The sequence below is a fragment of the Aulonocara stuartgranti genome (assembly GCF_965226115.1).
Source record: "Aulonocara stuartgranti genome assembly, chromosome: 20".
In the NCBI taxonomy this organism is placed as follows: domain Eukaryota; kingdom Metazoa; phylum Chordata; class Actinopteri; order Cichliformes; family Cichlidae; genus Aulonocara; species Aulonocara stuartgranti.
Window position 1 is genome coordinate 8,428,483 of NC_138956.1, and position 18,543 is coordinate 8,447,025.

Genomic DNA, 18,543 nt, shown 5'->3' on the forward strand with positions numbered 1-18,543 from the left:
CGTGGTTACACAGTGAGCAGAGAGCGTTTGACGTAGAGTGACAGAAAACAGGGCCAATTAAAATAAAAAATTCCAATACCACAGCCAATTACATACAGCTCTTGGGTTAGACGCGGTAGAGAAGGCAGAACCATATTTGTACAGTCACAAGAGGACCACACCTACAGAAGTGGCCTTGACAATTTGGTAAAGATGTGTGTGTGTGTAATAATTTAAACATTCTTTATATATGTAGACGCTGCTGAATGTGAATATCTGCCTTTGTCCAGCTGCCAATGAGGTGTCTCTGAGAATTATCATTATAGTTATGAGGACAATGGTCAATTTTGTTTCACTGTAACCCAAGTAACACACATTTTCCTGACAAATTAATTGCTGAAATGGGATGATATCAAATAGTAAACTGTATAAAAAGCTGCAACAAAAAACCTTTCTTGAACGGCCTTAACCTCGTTGGTGTTCACATGCTCTCATCACTTTCTAATTTTCGTCCTTAACCTGGTATCTTTTATCCTTTCCTTCTTTCCAGACTCTCTGGGCTTTCATAGATATGTTCAGATTAGGCAACAGTCTCTGCTATCACCCTCTGAGCCAATACATCAAATCTTCATGTAACCTTCTGAATATCATCTCCTTAAATGCACCAGTCTATATTTACTTCTATTTTCATACACAGAGCTCTACTGAATTAGGGTACTACTGAAGGTTGCTGTTTCCCTTTTCATATTCCTGCCTTTGTTTACTTTGTTTTACTGCAGATCTTCGGGAGTCCACCCCCTGCAGAAATTAACCTGTCATGGTGCAGTGGGGTCACTGAGGGTGGATCTGAAGTATTCTGAGAGTATTGCTCAGGACCATTACAGCCCATGTCGCATCTCTTCTTCCATTTCTATTTCTCAGCTGTCACCAAGGTAAATCCGTTGCCATGGCCACAATGAGCCCGGATTTAATTCCTTGAACCGATTTCTGATTGGCTCAGGTCTTTGTTTCCAACAAACGGGAAAGTCTACCTCCAGGCTCCCCCTGCTGGAAGAATGAACTCCATAAAACAAGTAAAACGTTTATATATAAAAAAAATATACCTCCACATTGTCATTGAACAGGTTAGATTGTGGAAAACGATACACTGTGGAAATTAGTTATTGTTAACCCAACTTCCCTATCCCTTATCCTGAGAACTCACCTATGTATAATTTGTATATATAAAATGGCCCAGGGTTAGATTGTGTATTTCCTTATTCTCATTCCCCTTATTGTATCTGTAATATGCAACTGAATTTCCCGGAGGAACCTACCCGAGGGATTAATAAAGTTTCATCTATCTATCTATCTATCTATCTATCTATATCTTATCATGGTGGTATAATATACAGATTTAGAGTGTGGATTCTGGCCATGGTTTTCCTGGAAGTATCATCCTTTGAGAGTTACTGCTAATGTGGTCCTGACAAACTCTAAAAATGTCTCAAGGAGAGCTACTAACCTATTTACTGGGTAAAGAGGAGGAGGAAAAGCAGAGAAAACAGGGAACCAGAAGAAAATTGGACAGCTTTTGTATTTTTCCTTTCCAAACACTTGAGTCTTGGACTTCAGACATACAGCAACTTTGATGGATGAGGAGGAGAGAAGAGTGATGATAGGTCCCATCTGATTTGCTTCCATTGATGTGCTTTGCGTGGCTTATTATGCTTCTAGCAAACTTTGTGTCACCTGTGCATTAAGACAAATAAACTCGAAGAATGTTAAATGACTCTACGGCTGTACTTTACATGGCAAAAATCTTTGAGCAGAAAAAAAATGGTAAAGGAGGAAAGCCAAAACAATTATACATAAGTGATGTTTTCATGTTGCCACTCTAAGAATACAGTTAAATTTATTAAACAAGGTGTTGTGTTTTGTTACCAAAAGGACACTCAAGAAAGGGCTCAAAGATTTTAATGTGAACATTGCCAGCAGAAAAACTCAGAATGATGCAGAATGAAATTCAAAAATATTTCTATCAAGTTTAGTCTCTTCCATTGGATAAATCTGCAATGATCTGCCTGCAGATTGTTCATTCACAAGTCTGAGTATCAAACCAGATCAGAAAGGAGATTTCTAAAGTAGTTAAGACAGACTAACAAATCAAACCTCCCCCAGACTGATTAATCTGAAGCTCCAAACAAAATCCATGTCCAGATGTCTAAAAAACTTGACTCCCAGGGTTGATGCTGAAACACTCCCCAGACTCTGCTCTCCAAATGTTCACTCCACCTGCTGGTAGTCCTTGGAGATGGGCTCAGGGCTGGCTTCCTCCCAAAACAATCAGCTGACTCTTCAGGAATGAATCTAAGGCAGTGAGGTACAGGCAAAGCTAAATAGGACTGGAATTTTAAATGCTAGCAGCAGTGTAGTGCAACAGTCTGGCAGTGAATGATAAGCAGAGCTGGTTTTAAGTACTGTAGATGAGGGTGATGAAGGTAACGAGTGACAGGTGTATCATTAGAGTTTAGGTGGCCATGCCTACTCCTGAGAGGAAGTAAGAAGAGTTATTATGCACATACACACACGCACACGCTGAGGCTAGGGAGAGGTAGACAGAGCAGTAGCAGAGAGACAGAGAGAAAGGTTGGTCAGCACTTGGAAGACAAGACGGCACTTAACACAAGGACCTTAGCTTGTGGAAAAGATGTCAGAGTACATTCATGCTCCAAGACTGAAAAAAACCCTAGAAATCTCACACCAGTCCTCGGTTCATTCATGCTTTGCATGTGTGTGTACCAGTTCCAGTACCACATTCATATAACCAAGCCTGTCTTCAGTGAATTGTATGAGCCAGTACTGCCACCTACTGCCTGATGCGTACTTTTCAGCCTGGCAAACAAATGCTGATTTTTTTTCTCCCAAGGTAAGTCTTTAGTTTTGCTCATGAAACACTACTAAAATCAGGTCGACCAAGCCTACTGACCTGTGTCACACCTCACTTAACCCTGCAATATGTATTACTGTGTAAAAAATCTACTTTCCAAGCTTCATTTCACCTGAAGTAGGAGCTGAATCCAAATGTTTTTTCTTTGTTTACACTCTTTGAGAAATTTGAAAAATTCTCACATGTGATACTCTGTTCTTTTTATGACCTTAATCGTGACCTTAAATGTTAAGGTCATGAGCTACATGTGATTTCAAAATAAAATAATAACAATGAAGATGACTGATAACCTCCCCTCTTTACGCATACCCAGCCACATAACAGAATTGAGACAGCAGTAAGTCCAGCCAGCCAGCCTGTTCAGTTAAACAGTCATTTATTCTGTAAGAGAGTATGGACATTATCAACAGTCTAGTAACAAATAAGTTGCCATTCAGCCATTCAGAAGTATTTCCATTATTACATATTATATACAATTTTGTGCCAGATTTGAAGTAAAATGTCAAATGCTGACACTCAACCTATGATGTGACTATAATGCATCAGTGCGAAGTATGAGAAGTATAGGACGATGTTAAATGAAAGTGTGCACTACGGTCTTTAGAGGTGTAGAAAATGTTTAAAAACTGGCATATTTTTCACATCAACACTGTTAACATAAAGTACATCCAGTACTACATAAACTGAGAAAAAAAATTTAATAAGGAAGACTCAATAAAGTTTTGTCATAAAAAAACAAAACAAATCCTTTTTTTTGTAGGTTGTGGTGTATGGTCTCTAAACACTAACCATTTGATTGATTTGACATTGCAAATGCACGATTACGAAGATGACGTTAGGGTTTGTGTTTACAATTTTGTCCGCAGTGCCAAAATTCCTCAGCTTATCAAGATGTCGAGCTTTTCCTACCAAGAAGGCTACCGTGCCACCCTTAAAAATCAAAATGAAATACTGACACAAACACAGATTAAAGTAAATGTTGGACTCTCTAAGACAGACGACATAACTGTGAGACTTTCTAGAGTTATAATTTTAACCTCACAGCACTTAAATAATGTAGGCGTTCAATACACAGCGGTCAGAATGGAAAAATCTGCATGTTATTTCTGTTGTTTTACAAACCCTCGTATCATTATTATTGTTATTATTATTATGTGATTGATTGAACTTCCTGTTTTTTCTGTTGAGTCCCACTGGGAGCAAAAGAAATAACTTTAAGACAACCCAGCAACACTGTTGCCATATTAGCAAGCCAAATGCATCAATTTTTGTGTTAAATATTGCATTTCTCTAAATGGCTTAGACAAAACAGGTCTTTAAAGAATCTGGGAGGTATTTATGTGCTGTAGCTGAGCCTGTACTGAAAGACTCGGAAACAGTTTTCAACCCCAACCTGCTTAGACCTACGATAAAGACAGAAATTTAGACAGACATCAGTGAAAACAGACAGACAGGAAGACGATAAGCAGAAAGACACAATTACTCAACCAGGAACAGAAACAGACGTGACCACACACACTCACACACACGCACTCAGAAAAGAGTAAACAGAGAAACAGATGCTTCAAGTGCAGAAAACACTCACAGACTCACAAGTGAGCATAAAACCACATTCATTAGCATAATAAGGCACAGACAACAACCAGAATACAATTCAAAAATAAATGTACAAAAGTTATTGTCACAAAAATCTCTTCAATTATATGAAATTAAAAATTTCCCCAAATTGATTAGAGTTGCTTTTTTATCTGCTTGAAAACCTGATAACTGTTTTTTTTTTTCTTTCAGTAGTTTGCGTGGTGTATAAATTGCAGGTGTTACGTAAATGTTTTGCACTCATGTTTATTTCACCTTAGATAAAGATCAAAATGAGAAAACAACTTCCTGAAAATCTAATTTGATAAAGAAGTACAAGGCAACAAACCTTTAGCAGTAACACCCTTTGGTTGTTAATCATTTTTTAAAAATATATATATATATTTTAAAAAGAACAAAAAAAAAAGTCAAATTAAAATCTGGAAGTTTAAACAAAAATCTTTGACAAAGACAGTGTGTGACGTTTTTCAAGACATGAACTTCAGTAGACAGAGTCTTTTCAGAAACACTGCCATATATTTTCTGGGTTGCTTAACTGTACAAACATACAACCGTCAACCAGTTTCCATAACAACAAAAGTGTTATGAAGTCTTGAATAGATGGGAAACTCAATGAGCGATTGGATTGTGGTATAAAAAAAGTGCCTTGTCGTGATGTGTTATCAGTACTTTGATGCCTATACATTAAATGAATTTCTATAAATACAAGATAAATAAAAGATATGTAAAATACAATGTAGTCTTCATTTCTTCATTAGCATTTCTATGTACAGAGTATTACAATTGTGTTCAGCAACCAAGCAGCGTGACGGCTGGAAACAAATCAAGTTTGTCAAAACTGTCGGTTAGAACAGCAAGATTTGAGCTGGGGCGTTGCTCCAAAACACAGTTATGACGATTCAAACATTTAAAGGTTTACGTGTTAACAACCTGGAGCATCTGTTTTTGTTTCTACACACATGATTACGACAATAAGATAAAACCGTTTTCCTGGATTTACATTCACTTTGGAAGACGACCCCTTCAATTCTTGCTGCTTTCTTCAGCATTCACTCCAGAGCCCCATTCATGCGAACTGAATCTTTCAAGTGCACTTTAATCTTATAAAACTACATAAAGACTGGCCTTTGCACCTCAGGCTTATTAGCATAAAACAGCTCTTCTCTTAGAAACAGTCATACAGTCGAAATAAAAAAATGACAAACATTAAACTGAAGTGGCCTAATTACATCACCCTGTAGGCCAGCTGTGACACATTTCTTTATGAAAGCTGCAGCCAAATTAGATTGAGTGGTTTCCTGCCCTCATTCTTTTCTCTACTTTAATTTCAACTTCCTAAGCCTAAAAACTGAAGGACCTTAACAGTCAAGTGGATTATCATTTATTAATAGAGTAATATATGTGCACATTTATGGCATTCCTTCTCTCACTCCATGCTTGTAAGGATACATATCAGGGAAAAGGGAGCATGTGATGGCTTACAAGCCTTCACAAGATGTAAAGACAATATAAGGGGACTACACTTTATTAAGAAAGGACTAAAATCCAGTGAAAAGGTTTTGCTTCCATAGGGAAAATGCACAAACCTATGTGATAAAAGGCCTTGTTATGTCTTCGAAATCATTCAATGGGAATAGTATGTTTTTGGACCAAACAGCAGACTAGACAGTCTTTTTTTTTTTTTCAAATTCACTGAGTGTGCGCAGCTCTTATTATTCACTGTGAGCTGATGATGCTAATTATTTGCTCTCTTATCTCAGTGCTCACACAAAAGGGAATCCTCAGAGCAGCAAATGGACAACCGGCCCTGAAAGCACACAAACGTCTGGCACACTTCCTGTAGCATTAATGAATCCACATTTTTACTCTGAAAAAAAACAAAAAAACAGTGCTGCCATGGTTACTGACAGCTTCTCTCCTCTCCTTTTTCTTTCTCTTCCCCTCTCACCATATCTCCATCTCTCTCCACCCCCGTAGCCAGCGACAGCAGTATTATGCACTCATGTAGTCTGACAGGTACAGCTTTTTGAAATTACGCAGGATCCTGCGAGGCTGAAACAATCGCGCTGATGCGTTGCAGCAGGGGTGCTATTATGAGTTTGAATAAAACTGGGACCGCGCGACACTTGTGTGCGCTGTTCCTGCTGCAGCCTAATCAGGAGCAGATTGTGTTTGAAGGGCTGGTGATAAAAACCCCTGCAGTTCAGTTGAGGTTAAGGGTCTGACTCCCATCGGGACTGATGAATACATTTACATCTCCATCTATGTCTGCACCCGCTGCAAAGTAATCCAATATTTGTTCTGGCAAAGTATTTTTTGACGTCTGTAAAAATAGAGAAGAGGATGCACTTACATCCTGAAGTTCCTTCTATTTATTCCCTCTTCTACACTGATTTGTTTGCTTTCATGTCTCATGTTGTATTTTGTATTCAATGCTATTTTTTTCACATTATGGAAAGCACTCTGCCGATAACGATTAATTATTTTATTTTCTAATGCAACTCGATAATACAGCTGACGCAGTTCAGTCTGAAAACACCAGGAAAGATGTTAATAGAAGAAGAAGCCACATCAACGTTTGTAAGTAAGCGACTTCAGGTCACATTTAAAGTTAAAGTATGTGTCACGCTTGACTTATTTCAAAGCAGGTGGGCAAAAAGCTCTTAAAGATATCAGACCTGGAAGTCAAACTACTGACCTTATGATAACCTCTCCTTCCCACAACCCCCTCCCAAAAAAAAACACATGGTCTACTGCCTAAGCCAGTCCTGATAATAGAGCCTTTTCCCTCATCATCAGTCATTTTATGTAATCTTTTCATACTGGGAGCAAAACAACGTCAGACTAAAATTCTTTAATATGACATTTTAAATTGCTCCTTCTGATTGTTTTGCTGCGATGTAAAAGTCTTTCTTGTTGGTTAATGTTGCAGAAACCCATTTTCTGATTTAAAGCACACCAGCTCACCTAAAGAAGAAGCTGAAGAAAGAAAAAAGATTTAATGGCCCCTTCCTCCCACCTACATCTAGCACCCTTGGTCTCAGCCATATGGTCCAAGAATCAGAAAAAAAGAATAAAAATTGTATCTGAACACTTTACAATATAACCTGTTGCAGCTCTGATAATTGGCCACTAGGGACAGTGTGGGTGGCTGAGGGTACACAATGTTTGAGTATGTAGTAGAACAAAGGCTTGCATGATGGATGGAACAAAGAGCACCGGTTACTGTGGCTAAAAAATAAACAAACAAACAAACAAAGAAAAAATAGTATGGGTGAGACAAGGCGGGGTGAAGGGAAGAGACATAAAGACAGAGAGGCCAGAAATTGCTCTCATTCTGTCAGTCTTTTAGTGGTCACCGTGGTGACAACACATGTCAAAAAGAAAAAAAGGACTCTTCTGCCACACTGCTGCTGCTATGACTAAACAAGAGTAACCGTGGTTACAGCAGCAAGCTTCCCCCTTCACTATGTGCATGAGTCTCTTTGAACTCCGGGTAATACCGAAAAAAGAAAAAAAAAGAAAACAGGCTGGCCAGTTGAATCTCTATCAAAGAACTGCTTACTGGATGTGTTCACCACAGAACGAGTCACTAAAAGCGGTATCACGGATGTCTGGTGTCAAAAATTAAGCACCACAAAAGACCCTAATTGCTTTCCAAGTTGTGAGCGGTGCACGTTTAATAGTCTGAAACCTCATTGTGCTTGACGAACAGGTAAAAGCTAAGTGTATGTGACCAGTAATTACAGTCTACACGACACTATCAAATAGGTAGTTCAGAGCGTGTCTGTCTAGTTTATAATTACTGACAAACCACAAATGTAGGCTGCTTTGACATTATTGCTGTGGTTCAGCTGAAAACCCACATCGAGCAAGAGCTGATTTTAAATGCTAACCCTTTGAACGGCCCCTTGTCCTCACCTTTGATGTCCCTATACTTTAAGAACATCAAAGGTTAGTTTTACAGAACAAGATTAAAAAAAAACGAAGCCAGACTGGCTGCTTCCTGGAATAAAGTCATGTCATGTTCCCCTTTCACTTTATAGCTGGGCCCCCCAGTTTGCAGCCTGAACTTAATCAATCAAGGCTTGGCCTCAGTGAACAACTGACAGTGAGCTCGACTACGGCCATAAAGGTCAGAGAACACTTCACCTTTGACCTCCCACCTGCAGAGCGATTCAAAGCAGTTTCATCTGAATAATTTAGCCCCATCTTACACTCTTGACTAGGATCGCATATATAGCACCTATATGGAAAACTATTTTAATAATCGGTCACTCAGTTAGGCAGATAAGAAGTACTTATATCGTCATTAGGACAAAATTTATGAAGCTAGATCATCATCTGGATTTAGTCTGACTACAGTACCTTATCCTCATATGATGTATCACTGTCAACCATCTGTCTTTAGGCTAACATCTGTCCTCAGATCAAGCAAAGAGGAAGTCAGGAGAAGACTATTACATCTAGAGTGCTTTCAGTATATGCTTCTGATCAGCTCTATAAAAGCTGCCTTTATCAGAAATGTGATATTACAAAACAGCGCAGTCAGTGAGGAGGCAGGAGAGGAAGAGGAGATGGGATAAGGTCAGAGAGTATGGTGGAGTAAACTAAGGAGACTTTAAGATGGCTATTCAGTGTCGCTAAATGATAAGTTATCTATTAAGTATTCATGCATCCCTGAACCGACAACAGCTCCAAAGGTGCCGTCCTCCTTCTGTTCCTGACCTCTAACCCAGTCTGTTAATGGTAGTTGAGGCAGAAAGAAATGCTTCTGTATTCTGCTGCCTCTGTTATTAATATTTAAAAGATCTGGCCTGTTTATAAAATGAGAAAATGAAAGGCCATACCCATTATTGCACTTCGAACCCTTGCTTTTAGGGAGTAAAGTTTGTGACAGTCTTTACTCTCTAAAAGCTGCACACGAGCAGTTCAGTGGAGATGATGTGAAGCATATAAACACATGAGGCACATCCCTGATCAGAAATTTTGCCATGATGCTGACCATTGCTACAGAGTATTTACAATAAGAACTGACCCTATTGCCCAATTTATATCAGTGGCCTGATGTACAGATAGGAGGAAGAGTGTGTGTGTGTTTTTTTTTTACAGTAGCCCAGAGGATTTGCTAATAAACCTGTTATACAGAGACTATAATGTCCATCAGTATGCCCAAATAACTCCCAGACAGGAAAGTGCAGTAGTATTATTACGCCTGACGCACTACAGGAACGTGAGCAGGCGTTTTATGACGAGATTGGCAGTTTCCTCAGAGCTTCAACAGAGGTGTGCAGGCCATACATTTAGGAGCCTTGCGCTTCCTGCGATGTTGCAGCTGGGATGTGCTCTGTGATCCAGGTGGTCAGCTCCTTTAGCACGGACTCAGCCACCTCAGGGAGGTCATGGTGAAGAGCGTGGTAGCCTCCTTCGTAGATCTGGGATAACATTTAGAAATGATAAGAAACGATCAGAGGGATGTATGTAAAACCATTTCATTTTTGTTCTACAATGCTTTTTAACAACTTGCAGTGTGTTCAAAGTTGCAACGGGTTCTTCCTGCTTTGCCAAACCTACAGGGATTTAATACAAAAGTCATTTGATCACACCAAACATTTTGCTGGGATCAAATGACTTCCGTTTACAGCTTGAACTAACGTGGAAAGCCCCTGCATTTGGTCCAATTATTACTTTGATAAAACATGTGATAAAGAAGCATCTGAGCCTCACAAGCACCACTTGATTTTCTGCTCCCTGCACTATCTGTCTCACTGTGCTGCACGAAAACAGAACATTCGTTATATCTGATTTCACTTCTCATGTGTCTCATTCTCATGTCTCTTGTTCATCCTCTTTTTAACCTCCATGTGATGAACCATGTGACAACATAGTGTGTGAAACTTCCCTCTTTACAAATACCAGTGTTGAAGCTCTTGGGATTTAAGAGGTTTAAGCTGCATTTCATAATGTAATACAGGTATAGGCATGTGTTGCATCACATCACTGTAAAATGCTTCACAGCATTGTGTAAAATCCCTGACTGTAAAGTCAAGGCTTTGTATATTTTTCCTTTAGTTTGCCACCCATCTCTATGTTATATTTTAATAACAACGAGTTTTAATGACGGACAGTCTCTGTATTAATCAAACACAAAGACCTCAGCTTTGTAATCTCGAATCATCATTTTTAAAGTGTCAGAAGACACCTTTAATGCTGGAGGCAACGTTATTCACCATATTTATGCACTGTGTCACGTTCAGTTGTTGCACTTTATAAACGCTCATCTGAAACTTTATTAACGCAAATATTTAAACATATCAGTGTATTTAGACATATAGACCTGCTGAAATTCAGGCCAACCATCAAAATGGGGAAGAAACATAATTTAAATGACTTTGAACGTGGCATGGCGTTTGGTGTATTTGGAGTATTTCAGAAACTGCTAATCTACTGGGATTTTCCTGGACACTGTCAGATGTCACGGTAATGGTCACACTGCTTTGAACTGACAAGAAGGCAACAATAAGTCAAATAACCAACTAACCAAGATATGTATAACAATTTCTCTCAGTGCACAATAGATTGAACCTTCAAGCAGCAGAAGACCACCCCAGTCCTCTCAGCTAAGAACAGAAAACTGAGTCTGTGTTTCACACCTGCTCACCAAAATTGGATATCAAAAGACCAGAAATTGTGTTGTTTGGTCTGATGACTCTCGATTTCAGCTTCAACGTTGAGATAGTAGGGAGAGAATTTGGCATAAACAACATTCAGTTCAACTCAACTCAATTCTATTTTATTTCTACAGCACCATTAAAGCATGAAGCAGTCCTGCTTCGTGCTAATAGTTTAGTGTGTTGCTGGTGGTGTAATTGGGCTCCTTAGTGCCAACTGAGCATTGTACCCAGCGTGTACTGTTGCTGACCACCACCATCCAACCATCCATCTTCTGATGGCTGCTTCCAGCATGGCATGTTTTATTCATATCATGTCAAACTGGTGTATTGAACATGACAATGAGTCAACAAATCTTCACCAACTATGTGATGCTAATCTATCAATATGAATCTAAATCTTAGAGGAATGTTTCCAACACCTTGTTGAACCTAAGGCAGTTCTACAGATACAGTTTTCTGTAAATTAACCATACACACCTTGATTTTCTTGTCTGTACTCGGTGAATTGTCATACATCATCCTGGAGCCTCTGATGTCACAGAGTTTGTCGGCGTCACCGTGAAGGAGCAGGAAGGGCCAGCTGATGGACGGGATCTCCCTCTGCATACGCTCCACTGCCGCCATCAGCTGCATGCCGAATGATACTCGCATCCCGCCGTGATAGTTTAGCTCATCAGCGTCATATGCCTCCACCTGACAGGAGAGAAACAAAAGAGGCCAGGGTGGAGATGCTTTGGTTTATCATCTCTCTCCACCGGATGTTGGACTGATATCAATGTAAGTTCATTCCTGCTGTTCCTCTTTCTAATTAAGCTCAGAGAAATAATTTTGGTAAGGCTTAACTCAACTCAGCAATCCTTTCATAGAGCACAAATGCTCCTTCAACCCTGTAATGCCAAGTTTTTGACACCTCTACATCACCAGTGAGAGTCTGTGTACAATTAGATGCATGCAGCGCTACTGTGGGCAATAAATTGCACAAACGTGTCAGCCAGAAGAAAAATGGTACAAATTAAAAGGGAAAACGGTCGCTCATGCACAGATGGCCTGGAGTCTCCTAAGAGCAGATGAACAATAAAGAGTCCTTTCTGCATTTTAAATGTTGAATCTAACAGCTAGTACAGTGATCAAATATTCACTTTGTTTCTCAAACCAAACTTATAACAGAAAACTGTGAGAAAAACTTTTCAAAAGTACACAGTGTGAAATGTGGAAAATTGTATTTTACAGTATCTGCAAGAAACAATATTAATATATAAATGGTAAATGGACTGATTCTTATATAGCGCTTTTCTACTCTCTCAGAGTACTCAAAGCGCTCTATAACAGATGTCACATTCACTGACATTCATATTAACTGCCTTGCCTTTTTACGTCTGTTTTTTACAGGTTTATTTAATGTTCATTATATGTCCCTATATATCTCTATGATGGATATTCTATTATTTATCAACATTAAAATTCCCTTGCCAACTTATCAGAATAAAATAAATGTGCAGGCCTATGTGACCTTAAACTGATGGAGCCACGTCTAATTTAATTTCTTTCACTTAAAACATAAAAGACCTAGAAGTTAGGCAAGGTTAAGCCACTCCACTTCACTTGTTACCCCCTTATTCCTATGCATCTATCTATTTTTTGTTCCATCCATCCATCCATTCATTTCCACTTCTCCTTTTTCAGGGTCATGGGAGGGGGCTGGAGCCTATCCCAGCTGCCTTAGGGCGGGAGGCAGGGTTCAACCTGGACAGGTCGCCAGTCTGTCGCAGGGCTAACACATAGACACAGACAACCATTCACTCCTGCATTCACACCTATGGGAAATTTCCAATTAACCTATCCTCACTAACTGCACATATTTTGAATGTGGGAGGAAGCCGGAGTATCCGGAGAAAACCCACTCAACCCACACATTTTTTTGTTTTCCTGCAAAATTACTACTACTACTACTATTTCCCTTAAAAACCTGAGTTGTTAACCCAATATTTGTAGCTAAGTATAATAACAATTTACTTTTAGATTGTTAATTTACTTTTACTTTACAATTTACTTAACAATTTACTTTTAAATAAAATACACTTACATTCTCTTTAATTATGCCCTTAGTCGCACATATATATATATATATATATATATATATATATATATATATATATATATATATATATATATATATATATATATATATATATATGTACATGTATAAAATATTTTACCTGATACTGTATCTGCAAGAAACAATATTAATATATAAACAATATTTTGTCCCTATTGGCTACATTTAAATGCAACAGCTCTGACAGCTTTTCAGTCATTTCCATTGTTTCTTTGAAAAAAATTATACTTATAATGTGAAGTATTTCATGCAAACTTCAAATGTATCAGGGAAAATGTGATCTTCTGCTAACCTTAACTAAAGTCCTTGGTAACACTTTATAATACAGCCCACATCTATGGATGTAATTCCCTTGTAATTAAATGTAATTTCAGTGTATCTTATTTGAATTTAAATGTAATTATATTTACCTACAAATACCTAAGAACATAAGAATGAGGGGAAAAGTCAGGTTTTTCTTTTTTTTTATTGTACTGTAAGTAAATTCAAGTAATGGTTGTGAATTTTAAGTTGTGTAAAGTTTCATTTGAATTTTTTTATTTTAAGGTGTTACCCAGTCATTTTATTGCCCTAACGTATTCAAAATGTTGCCCCAAAACTGTGCACTCATGTTGTCACCTAAACAAAAGCACAAGACTGAAAGGCTATTTCATAAAACACATTTATTTATTCATTTTTTAATACAGACTGACAGATGCCAGTTAAGAAAAGAACCTAAAAGGCCAGCAACTCCTCTTCCTCTCTTCCGACTCTTGTTCTAACTCATTGATTATAGACGTGAGTTCCTCCAATCTCTTCTCCATGTCCTCTTGCTCCTTCAGAGTCTTTAGAAGTGAGGCCTTCTCCTCCTCTTCTTTTTGCAGTGCCTGTGTGAAGTTAGCATTCTCCTTCTTTTGCTCCTCCAGGAGTGCGATGTAGGAAGCTTTCGTGTCGTTTAGCTCTTTCTCTAAACTCATCAGCTTCTCCTCATTTTGTTCTTTGAGGCCTTTAAGTTGCTTAATTTCAGAGCGTAAAGCCTCTTTCTCATCCTCGTGTTCCTCAGCTTGCTTCTTCAGTTCTTCCTTAGCGTTTTGAAGCTGCTGCTGGAGTTGGTCAATGCACATCTGTTGCATCTCACAGCACTGGTTCTTTGAAGGAGCGTCACTGATCATCGTTTGGGTGTCTATAGAGTTTCTGTTCGGCTGCTGCAGCTTCTTGTTGGCATCGCCCAGGTTAGAAGTAAGCTTATGCATGATCTTATCTGCTAGAATCAACCTGTTTTCATTGTTGATTCGTTCAATTTTAGCTTCACGAAGCTCAAATTTGAGCGTGTGAATGTCCTGCAGGTAAGACTTGGTTTCATTACTGAGCGCTGCGTCCAGCTGCTTTTTCAGATCGTTGATTGTCTTCTCAGTTTCTATATCCAAATAGTAGAACTTTCTGCGATACTCATCCACCTGACTCTCAAAATACAAGGCCTTCGTGTTTGCTTCTCTAAGACTGGATTTACACATGTGTAGCTGACACTGAGTCTCTTCCAGTTGGGCTCTGAGTCCAGCATTATCCTGCTTCAGATTGTGCCTTACTCTTGGTGGAAAACTGGGCCTGCCATGATGATACGAAGTCCCTGCAGGTTGCATGTTGTTTGGCCTTGGTCTGCCGGTCATTGCTGGATTCTCACGACGCTGCATATCACTTATCTTTGGTTTGACAACTGTCTGCTTCTTTTCCCTCTCTTTCTTCAGCACGCAACTGACTGAACAAAAACAATTCTCCAGGTTGCTACCACAACATTCTGTACACACTAAAGGATGTGATGACAACAGACTAAATGAGGATTCAGTTGTTTTCATTCAAAAATTAACATAATATATGGCGGATTTCATTTTGCCATCACCCAATCACCCTAAAAGTTAAAACCACTGATAGATAAAGCGAGTTAAACTGGCCATTTTCTTACTCCTCTCCTTTACCTGGCTTAAATCACCATGGTAACAGATGCCAAATACATCTGGCCAGGTTGTGGTCAGTGTTTTGATTTAAAATTAGCTGGAAGCTACAACACGTTTGAACTGCATTATAGATTACAGTATATGCTGGAGAAATACATTTTATGTGTTCAAGTTGTTAAAACTCATACAAGTAAATTAATATTTAATTTTTTTAATTTTAATTTGTTAGAATGCTCAATAAAAACCCCACTTAAATGTTAATACAACTTGTAATAAATGCAAGATCTTGCAAGCCTAATCATTTTCTAATTTCTCGCAATATACAACTATGAGAAGATATGTGTTACACATTTAGAAAGGGTGTGCACAGCCTAGAATGAACAAGCAAATACATACTGTAGTTTTCTCCAAATATGGCATAACGCTGAAGGGAGAAAAGTTGTTCTCAGGGAGAAAATATGGGCATGAAAATGAAAAGACTCCTGGGAAATCTGTGGCAGTTGGAGGGGAAGCGGGAACAAATGGTCGCTAATAAATGGACAGTGAGTTTTATTTAGAAATATAAATGTGAGCGAAGCAGGATGATAAAGTGGAGTTATGTTAAAAGGAAGCAGAAAGGAAAAAGGAGGAAAAAGGAAGCTAAGGAGGTAAATCGGAGAGGGAATTCCCTGTTTCTCTGACATTAAACATGTAGTTACAAGTAGCTGTCACATAAGTCATACAGTTACTCATGTCTATTCAGCATCTATGTAAGCACAGCTGTGGCTGACTTTGACAGAAAGAGCATTCCTCTATTGTCACAGGTGGCTTGACTAATGACACCACATCAGCCCAGGAGACTGTGAAACCTCGTGCTGTAGACGACATCCTTCCATCTAATCTATCATCGAAAACTTTGGGCTACAAAATGAAATAAATTAACTTCAAAATGTTTTGATGAGAGTAATAGTTTATTATTTCTTTTCAACCTATTTTTTTCACTGTTTTTTGTATTAAATGTTAAAGATTGTATTTCACGTTTTAAAGATAATGTGCAAGAATGTAACTGCTGCAGGGTCTTGTAGCATGGTGGACTTTGTATCTTTATGTATGTGCATCAATGCTTCGTTTATGGTTCTGCATCATGCTTTATCATCCCTCATTTTAAAATTAGTAACATTTTGCATTTGTTTGTTATGCGACAATCAGCAAACTGATCAGTGGACACTGTTGTGTGCATCTTGAATATTACACAACTAGTGACACAAGTAGTGTCACTGCATGTTCACTAAATAACAATGACTTGCAGTTACAGGAGCAAAAAGGACCAATACAAAAAAGTATTCATTAAGCTCATCATAAGATCGTTTGTGAGCTGATTGGTGGTAGATGATGAAAAAAGAAATATAAATCCTGCAACAGCAAATTTCATTTAGTTTTTTTACTTTTCTCCTGTCTTTTGGTGAAAGAACATCTTGAGGCCATGAACATTTATGTACCGAACTTGACTGAGACGTTCATTCCCACTGATCCCCGCTCACAATGAATAAAACAACATAAGGCTACCGAACGGTTTCATATTCAGTTGTGAAATTGAGCTTTCTACTTTACTGAAAACACATGAAGAAAAGGTTACAGTGAGAAATCAGAGCAAAGTATGATCCACCCCTGCAACTTTCCTTCTAGTAACAATATCGTATCACATAGTCTCATTATGCAGTTGGATACCTGTGTGCCTAGATTACCTGTTACATGATTACATCCTTTGATTCAGTATTTATCTGCTATTGTTTATTCTTGTATCTGGAAGAACACAACTTCCTCTGACTGACTGTAGGAAGCAGAAGCAGCAGGATGTAGGAATGTTGATGTAAACTAGGCATACACACACACACACACACACACACGCAGACTCAAATTCGTGCAAAATTTAGGCGTGGTGACATGCCATGAGAATTTGTTTCTGTTTCTCCAGGGATGTCTCTAGGGGCACTACAAAGTATGGGTGTGTAGCATGTACTGTGTTTACAAAATAACACAACCAACAAACGCACGCAAACCTGTCCTGCTGTTTGGAAAAGGCGTACAGTGTCTACAAAGATGTGGTGTTTTGGCATGGGATTGGACAATAAACATAGTGTGACTTGACATTAGCGTAGACAATCAACCGCGGACAAATTTACACCTTGAAAATTCTATTTCCCACAGTCTCAGTGAGTGATATTTCAATTTCAAACAACAAGAGTGCTCAGCCACCCAAAACACACATTGCCAGCATCAGTCTCTCACCTGCCTCTTGTCCCGTGAGAGCCATTTGGACTCGATGGAGCCCATAGTGAGGCTGGGCAGCATGTGGTTCAGCAGTTTTGCCATGAAAACCTACAAACAGAGAAGAGCATAGCTTATTTTCATGTGACATCATTCATGAAGACTGTTTCCTTCTCCTATTTTGGTTTTAAATATTGCACTATTATGTATTAGTGTTAGACTTTTAATTCATAAAATAAGGAATAAAAAAGTCATTTATTTCTGTTAAAACAGCCTCCTCTGTGAGATTTGTCAGAGATTGGCCACACTTGGGACATACTTGTATCAAAGACTCAGTGAGAGGCCATTTATGCAGCTCTAGTGATACCTGAACTGATTGTTGCCTTTGAAACACACAAAATAAAAGGTGCCAGTATTATAAGTATTATAGACACCATCCACAGCAAACCTGAGTAAAGTAAGATAACTGCCTCTTGGGTTGGGAGAGGAGAGAAAAAGAACAGAAAGAAGAGAATAGTGGTTTAAAGGGTTGGTGATTGGTATGTGGTACCTTGAATGGTGTGGCTGACTCCGGGTTCATCTGGACCAGGGGAGCTATCAGAACCACTCCAACAAAATCACCAGGTCTTTCACAGGCTGTCAGGATTGAGATAGCACCACCCTATAAAAGAAATGCAGAACATATTAGCTTAATGAAACTGTAATACAAATAATATTTGTCAAGCTATTTCTTTAAATCTATTGCCCACATGTCATGCTTCTGTCACTTAATTTTGAATTTTCCTCTTTAATTTTATATGCTGCTTAAAGATGTCGTATGTAAAATATGATATGAAGATTCTTGCGGTTACCAAACTTGCTTACATTATTTAAAATTATCTAGAAAAGTAAAACTTAAAATATTTTACTTTGGGCATGTACAACATTTTTTTTAACGTGTGAAAATCCTGGTTTGGGAGAAATCGACTTTCTTTTCTTAAAATTATAAGACTGAATGGCAGCTGCCTGGTGGTGTACAAAAAACACATTTAATAACGCCAACATTCATGTAAATTTCCAGAAATCATAGCC

General features: G+C 38.5%; 1 protein-coding gene across 2 annotated transcripts in view; it reads right to left on the reverse strand.

The window, feature by feature from the left end:
- Window positions 1–3,267: 3,267 nt before the first annotated feature.
- mgll (monoglyceride lipase) overlaps window positions 3,268–18,543 on the reverse strand; it is a 45,207-nt gene continuing 29,931 nt past the window's right edge. For both annotated transcript variants that reach the window (XM_082519662.1, XM_082519661.1), the window contains 4 exons: window positions 18,023–18,133; window positions 17,494–17,583; window positions 11,656–11,871; window positions 3,268–9,939 (listed from right to left, as the gene is read on the reverse strand). In XM_082519662.1, the coding sequence (XP_082375788.1) occupies window positions 9,808–9,939; window positions 11,656–11,871; window positions 17,494–17,583; window positions 18,023–18,133 (549 nt within the window). In that variant the 3' untranslated portion in view covers window positions 3,268–9,807. The remainder of the gene's footprint in view (window positions 9,940–11,655; window positions 11,872–17,493; window positions 17,584–18,022; window positions 18,134–18,543) is intronic.